Here is a 12,290-nt window from a genome sequence, read left to right as displayed (position 1 = left end):
GTACTGCTTGTGGAAGTTTGTCTGACTATGGAGGTGGTATTCAGACTATTCTAGACAGAATCTGACTTGTCCTAAAGGATCAGGATTGATGTCTTGTTGTGGGGGAAGGGTAAAGTCTGACTGATCCACCCCAAGCTGCTTCTGTGGCACATTCACCAATGGAAGATCATGCACCAATTGCAACTGCCTCTGGATAAGGACATTCTAGACACAGTAATTCATGTGCTGACAATCTGAACTACAACTCCCATCAACCTTGACTATTGGCCACAAGAGCTGAGGCTTATGGGAATTGTAGTCTGACAACATCTGGAGATCAGCAGCTTGGAAATCCCTGGTTTATCTTAGTGGTTCTCCTGTTTATTCTAATTCTCAAACCATTATCTTAGCTCAGCAAGTGATCCATAGCAAATTCACCTCCGCAGTTCATTAGAGGTAACAGTGCTGTTACCTCAAGGGACCCAGGTAGTCCTTCTTCTTGCCTGTGTGCTCAAAGCAGGGCTGACATTCTACTGTATTTGGTGATCAGTATTTTATTCTCCAACGGCAAATAGGCTTGCCCTGCAGGGTTTAGCATGCCTCATCCTGGAGTCATTCCAGTTCACCTTACTATAATCGCTTCTTCATGCACATCTTTCAGTGTCTCTCCTGACAGCGGCCTGCCTTGTTCTCAAAGCGCTTCCTAAAAGAGACTCCATTCTGCAGCAGCAACTCCTCCAGCTCACTCCCAGGCCCTCATTTGGTCTCCATGCCAACCACTTGCTGTTAACTCCTATCTCCCTCCTCAGGTGACATTATTTTTGGAGGACTCCACCTTTCTGCCATACTGATACTTTCTTTTTAATTAAGGCGCATACGGTAATCCTGGTTTATCTCAAAGATTGCCCCATTAAATTAATCGTGATGAAATCCCATTCCAAATTATACACACATTGTGGTCAAATTAAAGACACTAGGCAAATGTTTACAATGGAATCCTTTCCTGCATCCAGCCACCAACGCTGTCCCAGGGGCAAATGCAGGATCAAACATCTGTTTTACTATTATCCTTCCATGAAATATTTTGCACATTAACCTCTAAAGCTCATAACTTTAATTCAATTACTTAGATAGAGCCTTTAGGTTTTAACATAATTAAGAGAGGAATAAGGTGGTCAGGTATTGATTCTCTCTCCACATTTTGGGTTGGTGGGAAAGCACACTCACAAATAACTTTGGGACCTGGAAGTTCAAGGACAATCCAACTGAAGAAAATGCAAAATGAGTGCATTTCCTTGTGTAACTAGAATTGTCTTGCATGACTTCACTCCTTCTTGATGCCTTTAATTTCCTTTCTAATGTGGGGTCTGGCTGCCTGTTTGTAATACCTGTTAATATAAGGGCCCAGCTTACTATTTCGGCATATTCTTAGTACAAAGAGTTCTGTAATAGATAGATAAACTATATGTGCAGCAGCTGGAAAACAGAAATTGAAGATTTGCCCTTTTGCTCACTTGTTAGGCAATGTCGCTTGCACAGGACGTAATTATATAATTTCCAAAAGATGTAATCTAGGGATCCAGATTTATTCACACTTAGTGTAGGTCAATTGACATCAATGGAACATATATCAAGCCCTAACTTAAGTTCCATTGATTTTAATGGATCTGTTCAAAGTATAGCTTCCAGTTCTTTTCATTTCTCCTACAGATGTTGTTAATAAAATGTGGCCCTAGTTCATCCAATCTTGGGTCCAGTTGCCATTATATTAAGTCAATGCACTATTGCAGTCTTGTGGCAAAGGGATATGTGGAACAAGGGGATTTCTGAGATATATCCAGACTCAAGGTTTGACTTTCTATGTCAAACCCAAGAAGATTTAATTGTGCTCAACAGAGGATGGCCAGAGGTTGACTTTAAAGCAGTGTTGGCCAGCCTTAGGTCTCCAGCTGTTTTTGGACTACTACTCCCATCATCCCTAGCTAGAAGGACCAGTGGTCAGGGATGATGGGAATTGTAATCTAAAAACAGCTGGAGACCCAAGGTTGGGAAACACTGCTTTAGAGCACATGTGGAATCTATGTTGCGTAGTGGCCTCCGTAAAAAGACCAAAATCATCTTTATGCCAAGTAGCCATGCTCTCTTCATAACCTGAATACATTAATATTTCAGTCCTACTGGATTCAGTTACAGTCACCTTTTTCATATTCAGTCTCACCCCTATATCAAGTCTCTGCATAATTGCTGGGGCTTGGGAAGAAGATAAATGTGTAAAAACTGGAGCAAATATTGAAGCACCTGTTAGCTGCCACATTGGTCAAGAAACAACTGATATTCAATAATATCAAAGGTCACAGACAGGACTTAGTATCCATAGCCCATAATTTGCACTGCTGACCTCCAAATACTGAACACTGACTAGGCTCATAATCAGAAGTTTAATACTCTACTGACAAAGGAAACTTCACCACCATGGGGCCTGGAATACTGTGTCCCCCAGATGCACCTGTGACTACAAGGTGACCTACTCATTTCACTTTACACTAAACGGGAAGGTTAAGTGAGAGAGTGGAAAAATATCACAAGTTTGTGTGACTGGCCCTTGAAAGTGTGTAAGCAAGTACTGCCCAGCATAGGCCTAGCTTTTCTCAATGAGTCTTCATCAGTCTGGACACACCAATCCATCTCAACTAGTTAAATAGCTAGTTCCTCCCAGTCTACAATAGTAGGCCATAAACTCTGCAGTGCGAAACAAACCACAAAATTTCAGACTCTGCAGCTGAGCTAATGTTTGCCAACCACTAACGTGTTTTGTTTTTCCAGGCAATCTAAAACAATCCAGGTGTCATGTGCCAAGTGTACCACATCTTGGATCATAAAGAGTAGACATCATTTCCCTGTTGCCCTGCACCATCATGCAGTGGCGTAGCGTGGGGGGTGCAGGGGGGGCCGGCCTCACCGGGCGCAACATCTGGGGGTTAGGGTTAGGGGGCGCAAATCCACAGGTTAGGGGGCGCAAATTACTTGCCTTGCCCCGGGTGCTGACAACCCACGCTACGCCACTGCCATCATGACAGTGGGCCAGAAAGACACAGCTATTCTATTTCAGCAAGAAGCTGTCTTAGGAGATTTAGGTATGAAAGCTCTGAGTCTGACAGATTCAGTAATTCCAGTTACAGATTTCCCCTATCTAATAAGTATCATTGCCATATCTGGTCAGTTCTCTAGTCTGAATAAAAGATATCAGCCAGCTGCTGCTTTCTGCATTTGTACCTTACCTTGCCTACCCTGCTGGGTTATTTTTCACCCTTTACCATACCTCAGAAGAAAAGCCTTACCCAGCCACTGCAACTCAAACTCCTAGCAAGAGTGTTTGATTTCATATTGTCTCCCACTCTCAAATATAAACCCCTTGTTCATCATGAAGTATCTCTGAGAACAGTCTGTTTTAAGACTATTAAAACAATTCAGTTACAAATTCACATTTTTAATTTGTCTCGTATGAGTTGTATTAATTGAGTGCAGAATTTATTCTTGCTTTCTTCTGCCTTTCACCTGCTTCAGCCCATTTCTCCTAAAAACTGATACTTACTGATTCCCATAGCTGTAATCAGTTTAATAGCAAGGTCTGGGATTTCACACTGGATAAAAAATGGTTCCAACATGTAACGTCCAAATGCCAGGGAAATCACTGCTGTGGCAGCAGGGCTGCAATAGAGAAAGAAAGGGGGGAAAGGTTGGTCAGTTTACAGGTAGATATGGAGATTATTTACAGTATACATGCCTACATGACATGTCAGGCTGTGTCAAATATATTACACATGCCAAATTGCTGGTGAATTTTCATGAATGCAAACTGATGTGGAAATGTAGAGAACTGAACAACATTTAAAATATGTGAAGCTGAGAAAAACAGAAATTAATAGATTTGCCCATCCCTACTTCCAGAGTTTTAGGACATTGTCATTAAAGTATTCATCCTATGAAGGCTGGATAACATTTGCAATTATGAATTGCTTGTGTGAACAGTCTAGTCACTTGAACACTGTAACATCAGAAAATATAACTCACACAACTATTGTGACTACCCTTCTGCCAAGCAGAAAAACGTTTTTTGCACTCTTTTTAAAAATGATTTATATATATATATATACACACACACACACACACATATATGAAATTCATTTAAACAGGAACAAGTTCTTTTGTTCTCCCTTTTGTGCTCTTGGTAGCTGCGATTCCTGTGCTTTTGGGACTTTTTCTTGGCTCATAATCTTGAGGTTTTCATAAGCGTCATTTCTACATTTTGTGATGGTCACAGTCACCAGGCCTTATTAAAATGAGGAACTATCCCTAAAGAAACTTACTTTGCACAAAAATCTACAAGCAGAGGAAACCGATTGCTATAAACAATTGCTGGAATTCAAATACGTAGAATTCAAATACATAGAACATATGCCAACACTATAGGGCATGGTGTTTCATAACCGTGGCTTGGTGTGATGTTAGAATTGGTTCCTGCTCTAAACCAATTCTGGTTTAGACCCTTTTCTTAAACAAAGCAAGAACAGATGTTGTGGAATCCAGCTCCCAAAATCCCTAGTCAACATCCCTAGCCAATGGTCAAGATAGCAGTTGTAGTCCAACATCTGTAGGGCGGCATATTGACTAACCCAGCTACATTCAGTGGAGGAAGTGTGTTGAGTGTCTTGAGAAACTGGAAGCCATAGCTAGTAGTGTCTTCACAAACTGATTTGGCTAGGTGGAAGCTGAGACAGGCAAGTGAGAGGTAATATTACAGTCCAAGGACAAATTCCAGCCAGGCAAAGGTACTCAAGAACTGTATGAAGAACAGGAGAATCAAGTCAATGGCCCATCTAGTCCAGCATCGTGTTGTCACAGTGGACACTCAGATGCTCATGGGAAACCTTCAAGCAGGGCTCATGCACATGCATGGCTCCCAGGACCTTGAAGGCAGAGGATAGGAATTGTGGCTAGTAGCCACTGGTGGCCTTATCGTCCAATTAGGGAACTGGGCAGCGGGGCTGTCTTAAGCATATCTGGTGCCATGGTGCCAAGATCCCTCTGGTGCCCCCCCCCGGCAACTCCAAAACAAGGGAGGGGGTGGTAGAAAATGTCCTCTGCCTCCCCCACCGCCCCGATCCCCAGCGTGGTGGTGGCGATCATGCAGGAAAATGTGCTGGCGGACATGCTCTCTGGCATTGGGGCGCCTGGGAAGGCAGCCCGGGAAGGGTGTGCACCGCCTTTCGCCAGGAAGCAGGAGGAGGACAACGACCGGGAGCAGAGTCGCCTTTAGCAGACGCAGAGGCTTGGGAGGGAAGCTGCGCACAGCCTCTGTGGGCATCACTCTCCTCCTGTGGAGGCTTGGGAAGGAACCTGCTCGTCCGCCAGCCATATAGTTGGTGGGGCGCAGCTGGTGGGCATGCAGGTAAAGGGGAGGCTGCCAGCAAAGCCGTGCAGCTCCCTCACTCGCTAGGACACCCCTGAGAGGCCCACGCCCTAGGGCAACGAACCACTAACACCAATGGGAAAGACGGCTCTGCTGGGCAGGGTCCTCAGGGTCAAAATGACACCTGGAGAGTTGCATTCAGGCTGAAAATGATTCCCCATTAAGGCTATCTTGAATGTAGAAGCGGAGAAAGAGTTAAGCACCTCAGTCCCTGCCCACTTCTTTGCTCCAAATTCCAGGCTCACAAAACTGCTTTTCTTTATAAAAACAAAGCCAGGATTGGGGCTCTCTTATATACATTGCATACTATGCTAAAGTACTTGACTCATCCTTTAAAAAAATAAATAGATGCCAAATTTATTGACACAACGCCAATCAATTTATAGCAGAAACTTAAAGCATTATTTTGGCAGGGGAGGCACTCTTGATAACTGCAGATCTGGACAAGCATGTATCCCAGGATGCATGCCATATTGTGGCTTGAAAGGATCTTGCCTTTATTTGTTTTGTGTTGGGTGTGGATTAACACTTGCTAATCAATTCAGTGTGTTCCCAGGAGAGTGACGCACCTCAAATATATATCCCATTCAGAGTGACTGAGCACAATTGTTGTTAACCAAATCCTTTATTGCTACAGCTTGTTACGTGGGCGTATGAAGCAATAAGAACAACTAAAATAAGCTACGTAAATACATGGGACATGGGGCGGGAGAGGGAGAGGAAATGAGAACGCATATTTGTTTCACTTGTATGGATTATCTTTAGTAACACAAGCTCCTCAGATGCAGAATTAGAGTAACTACATCCACAAGCTAAACTGCCTACAGATAAACCTGTTAGCTCCCACAGGTGCTCAAACTGTATTTGTTGTGATATGAGAGCTATTTTAAACAGCATAGTAAACACTGAGCAATTCACATAACATAACGAGGCATTGTGCTTATTTACTAAGCCAACTGGCAGTGTAAATTGTAGGTTAACAATGTTGTAAATGGGCCACTAAGACTATAAAAATGGAATCTCTTGGACTAGGGGGCGGGAGAACTTGTAGGTTGAAACCAGTTTAGCCAGCTCTACTTCTTTTTCACACAGGGAATAAAGTGTTAGAGGAAGTGCAATATTCTCAGATCACCCTGGGGCAACAGAACACAATTTCAGTCTAACATAGATTTTCACATTTTACTAAAAGACACCTACAAGTGAAGCTTTACATTTGTTCAGGACCACTTCAGATCTTGCTCCTGAACACCCATCAGTCACCCTCTTCCTTGTCACCATTTGGTGTATATTGTGGTCTAAAACACTGTGCCCACCCACAGAGTTCCCACAACCTGCCATGCCCAACCCACTGGAATTTCCAGTGGGGCTCCCTTTTATAAGAGAAAGCAGGGCATTGATTTACAGCTTCTTTTCTACCAAAGACTCCAAGGCAGGGTTTAGAAATATTACTACATAGTCAATACTATATTGAAGTAGAATGGAGGCACGACGCATATTGAAATGTTAGCCCTAGCCATATTTGCCACAATGCTAGACTCTGCATGCATACAATTCCATGTGCAATAGACACATGGGAGGGTTCTTTCATATTGTATAGCTCCATCTGACCAAATCTGAATCAAGCACAGGTGTGCATGTCTCATGGATGCACCAGGGGAGTTGCCAGAAAATGATGATTACAACCTGCAAGTAAGTTTCATAAAAGCCAGCAGACACTGTGATTTATTGGGGGGAAATTACAAGGCTTGGATAGTTTTAAACCAACATTATGATGCAACATGAGGTCTGGGTATTATTAATGTTCTGCTTCAGCTTTTTAGAGCAAACAAAATTAAGCATTTTTTATTTTTAAAAATATTGCTTTTTAGAGTTTCTTAATTTTTACAAATTAACAATTAGCGGTCCAACTATGTCACAAAGGAAATTCTTGGGAAGCAAGAACAGGAAGCACAAACTAAGGGACAAAACACAGCTAGGCTATGTCCACGCACACCATATTTTTAATTGATTTTTGACTTTCAAAAGCATACTGGGAGTACAAGACAACAAAACAAAAGATGCAGATAGAATTGACTTACCGTATAATGAGCAGTTCCACCCACACTCTTACAAAAGCAGGTAGAGGGCCAAAGGCTTCCAGAATGTATGTATAATGCCCACCAGATTTCTTTATGCTTGTGCCCAGTTCAGCATAACAGAGCGCACCTACAAAATTATAATTAATATTAAGGCATCATTTCTGAAAGATAGCCATGCTTATCTATAATGAATAGTCAGCCTCATACATTTTATTAGCATACATGTAGCCCAATGGCATTTGCTTACATTCAAGCTCCACACCCCATGAAAACTACACAAGGCCTATTCATGCAAATGCTTCAGGAGATTTTTTTAAAAAACAACAACAACAACTTATTTATTGACTTACCGGTATCTTCTGACAATAGGTGGCATCCAACTTAGGCACACTGAGATTCATGGACTTAAGTCCATTGGTTGGACTAGATGATCCACGGATCCTCTTCCAATTCTATGAATTTTTTTCATTTCAATGGGACTTCTCTGGGTATGACTAAACAGCACAATTCTAACAAAGTCTACTCTGAAATAAGACCTGTTGAATTCAACAGGGCTTACTTCCAGATAAGTGGGGTTAGGATTGCTCAGTTTATTTTGAATCACAATCAGCAACTATGTGCAAACATCCCTTTCCAACCAGGACTGCTAGTCCTGCAGTTGGTTGTGTTACTTCATACAATTAACTCTGGGTGCCCTGAGCCTCTGCAGACAGTTGGCCATTATTCAAATTGTCTTGAAAAAGGGAAGACTTGTGATTAGGAGACAAAATACAGTCAACAATACAGTGGTACCTCGGGTTAAGTACTTAATTTGTTCCGGAGGTCCGTTCTTAACCTGAAACTGTTCTTACCCTGAAGCACCACTTTAGCTAATGGGGCCTCCCACTGCCACCGCGGGATTTCTGTTCTCATCCTGAAGCAAAGTTCTTAACCCAAGGTACTATTTCTGGATTAGCGGAGTCTATAACCTGAAGCATATGTAACCTGAAGCGTATGTAACCCGAGGTACCACTGTATTATATTAATTTGGGTGTTATTATTTTTTTGAATAGAGTTCCATCCATAACCCATGCAATCCATAATCAATATAAATCAGCTGTAAAATTGTCACAGGGAATCATCTTTCCTTTTACTGGAGATTTTTATCAGTGGGTTGCATTAACATTATTTCATAATTTCACTGAATATTCTGATGGCTACTTTTGAGCATTTCAGTCTCTCTTTTTTTACATTTAAATGTATTTATTAAAGCATCACATCTAAGGGCCACCAGAGCATTTCAATAGACCTGATAAAGTCACTTGCATCTCAAATTTTACTTCTTTTCACTTCAATCTACATAACGGTTAGCAGACCAATTTTGTATATACAGATAGTGGAATTATTTAACATATGCCAATCAACTTAAGCTCCTTTTCTGACGAAAAAGTCAGTGCTATCTGAAAGTTCTCCTCTAAAATTAACTTCAAAGAATTGCATTTAAGGGTTACACAGCTACCTGTGCTTTGTTTTTTTTATTTAAGAATTCTGTAACTGGATCTCTTATTGCATAATCCATGAGGAAGAAGAGTGGAAGATGAAACAGTGTGAAGGCAGTGTCTATCAAATTGTTGTCAAAGCTGTGCAGAGAACACTAAGAGGACCTTTACTGGCCAAATACTTTTAAGAGAATTTAGCACAAAAATGTAAATTTATGCATTACAAATGCAAGAAGAATGCATTTGATTTCATCTGTTCCAATCACATCACTCCTGGACACTGGTGCTCAATTAGAACGTAGCATAAATAGAAACAAAATCCATCTCCTGTACTGATTAAAATGAAATTATTTTGAGGTTGGCCCTTATGCTGGCCCTGTAGATTATTGTTGGCCCAACAGCTATACGTTCTGATTCTGATCAAAATGTTTTGCAAGGGTGGATAAAGCCTTGTCTCTGATCTTTCAAGTGCACAGTAAGTTGACACAGGGCAACATTCACATATTCCACTTCTTGAGCAGAGATTTTTTTACTCCCCTCTCATTTGCCCACTGCTCCTAATACCAGAAAATAAGTCGTCTAGGCTAATAGTAATACCTAAGGTCATGCGGGACTGCAGCTTCTTTGAGATTAACTTATTAAGGCAATCAAGAGGCCCATTCTTTGATAGATTTAGAGGTTCTGGATATGACCAGGCTATTTCTTCATCTATATAGATGATAAATGTTATAAAGTCTTTTTAAAAATTGGAATATCATTTTTTTAAAAAAAAGTTTTAAAAACCTGGTATATACATTGGCCATTTAGTCTTAAACGGAGAGCTCCAGAATATATTTTCACTCTGCAATCCTATATATGTCTACTTCAAAGTAAGCTCCAGCAAGATCCTTGGTAAATAAGTATAGAATTTCAATTTTAATATCCATGCTCAAAGATGCCATTATCAAGATAATAGCTTTTCTAAACATTAGCAGAATGTCTGGCTTTAAGATTAAGGGTTAGAAGTGAGGGGTTCCAAGTCATCATTCAAATGAGATTTTGATTTAATATTTTTTAAAGAAAAAAACAAATTAGTTAGAGCAGTGGTTCCCAATTGGTAGTCTGCACAACTGACCCAAGGGGGTCCATGGCATTTTGACAGAACAAAAAAACACCATAGAGATATCAAAATTTTCAAAAGTAGGGGGTCCATGGCTTGGCTTTTGAAAAACAGGGGGTCCACAGTACTTAGCTAATTAGGAATCACTGAGTTAGAGTGCTCCTGTTTTATTCCCTCTTCCTGCCACCAGAGAGTTCAAAAGAAGTTTAGTTCATGCAAAAGTAGAATCTAACCAATGGGGAACTAGGTCAATCTAGGTGTACATTTCGCAGGTGTTCTTCCGACCAAGTGGTTCACCTCTCCCAGCTGCCAGCCCCTCTATGAGTGTGCTGCTACCTGTTCTTCTGAGCTTAAACTGAAAACCAACACAAACAGCAAACTTTATGATGTGATAAAGGAGACTTCTCTCTGCAATTCCTTCAGGGAGTTGTAAGAAATACAATTTTGGTCTTAAAGTCCTGCTGTACCGAGTTTCGCATGGCAATCTTTGCAACTTACAGTGGTTGCCAAGTGGCAAAATAACCCCCCAAATACCGAAGCAGTGTTAGTTCTGGGTCTCAAATCAGGCTTTTGATCTCCAGTATCAAACTTTTGTCTGTTTTGTGATTTTTTAAATCCACCTGCCGCCCCCCAAGGATCAATTATAAACTTTCACAAACTTACCAAAGAGTGAAAGGATGCCACAGAAAGTCCAGACAATCAAGGACATTCCCACGCTGCCTGTGTTCTGGAGGATTCCTTTGGGAGAGATGAAGATTCCTGCTCCAATGATAGTGCCAATTATAATAGAAATCCCTCTCAGTAAAGTTACTTTCTTCTTCAAAACCACTTTGTCTCCCTCGGCTGCCTTGGTCTTGCACTTGGAGGGCAACTTGCCGTTAGATTGCTCCTGCAGGTAGCTGCCATTACAGACTACCGGTCCGGGAGGCTTCCTAAACATGCTTCAGTGCTACCAGCACTCTCCAAGAATGAATGTTTTGTAAAACTCTCCAGCAGGCACTTTCGTTCCTCTCTCTGCCTTTGTCTAGCTAATTGCTTCTACACACAGAGAGAGAGATTCACTGCCTGTAGCCTTTCAACCCACCTGTGCCAACAGGTATAAAATTCTTCAGGTGTCTTTTACTTTTCCCTGCTATCTGAGTGCTACAGGAACACCTGCCCTTTCACACACAGCTACTACCTTGGTGCTGTTCTTTCACTGGAAGCCAGCTCAGCTTCCGCATGGTCTTGTATATAAGCTCCTGTCATACCAAGTTACTCTTGCTGAGTGATGATGATGCAAATTCTCCAGGTTTGCATCAGCCATAGGAGAGGGCTCTGCTTCTGGCATTACTCAGCACTTTTCCCCGTCACGGTAGCAGGATGTTGAACAACTCACATGAGTCCCATTCAACAAAGGCAGGAGTCCTAAGCGATTTCTAGTAAGCAACTTACTATATCAGCACACACCCAAATATTTAAAGAGACTCCTAATGAGAAGCAAATGCCTGTTTTCAAAATACAGAGCGGGGAGGAAACAGAGCAAAGATAATGTGGCAGTTTTTGTTTCTTTCCAAATACTTTTTTTCCCCCCACCCCAGCTATCATATGGCAACATAGATAGTATGCATTCTTTACTATTTTTGGTTTGGACCTAATTCAATTGTATTTTTGTTTGGACCCAATCAACATTTTGCATAAAGAGCATGTACATTCACATTCAAGAGCACATGTTGGCCTCTTTGGTTGCCCCATGTTGCCTAGCAACACAGTCAGTTCCAGCAAGTTGTGTCTATGCGCCTATAAATCCATGATTTTAACATTAATTTTCTTCCTGGAATTAATACTCCCCCCCCCCCGATCCTTCAGTAATGAAAAGACTAGGTTGTTGTTGTTCTCACACCAGTGGCTGTTGGGAATTATAGTCTCTTCTTGTAAGTACTATCAGAGTGGAGACAGCATTCGTGAATGCAGTGGAAGCGGGATCCTTGTGCTCTCTCAAGCATATTTGCCCCAAGCCTAATAGCAATCCTGTGGTCTGAGCTGCTAGAAAGGCAGAATTGAAGAGGGGCCACGGAGCACACAAAAGAAAATGAACACAGCTATGCTACCACGGTACTATGACTTGAGGGCAGGGAGACTCAGCACCCAGGCATCACATTTGATAACAGGAACCTGTACGGTGCATTTCTCAACGGTGGGCAATG

The 12,290-nt window shown here is 41.7% G+C and overlaps 1 protein-coding gene across 3 annotated transcripts in view; it reads right to left on the bottom strand.

The window, feature by feature from the left end:
- Nucleotides 1-12,290, bottom strand: part of SLC7A11 (solute carrier family 7 member 11) — a 106,967-nt gene that overhangs the window by 46,706 nt on the left and 47,971 nt on the right. For 2 of the 3 annotated variants that reach the window (XM_081209218.1, XM_081209217.1), the window contains exons 2-4: nt 10,768-10,842; nt 7,528-7,654; nt 3,572-3,687 (exon numbers count right to left, since the gene is read on the bottom strand). In XM_081209218.1, the coding sequence (XP_081065344.1) occupies nt 3,572-3,687; nt 7,528-7,654; nt 10,768-10,813 (289 nt within the window). In that variant the 5' untranslated portion in view covers nt 10,814-10,842. Of the gene's footprint in view, nt 1-3,571; nt 3,688-7,527; nt 7,655-10,767; nt 11,559-12,290 lie in introns of those variants that run through there. The other variant, XM_081209216.1, reaches the window with a different exon arrangement.

Source organism: Podarcis bocagei (assembly GCF_964188305.1).
Source record: "Podarcis bocagei genome assembly, chromosome: 9".
Classification (NCBI taxonomy): domain Eukaryota; kingdom Metazoa; phylum Chordata; class Lepidosauria; order Squamata; family Lacertidae; genus Podarcis; species Podarcis bocagei.
Note: the sequence above shows the minus strand (reverse complement) of the source record. Positions and strands in the feature narration are given on the sequence as shown.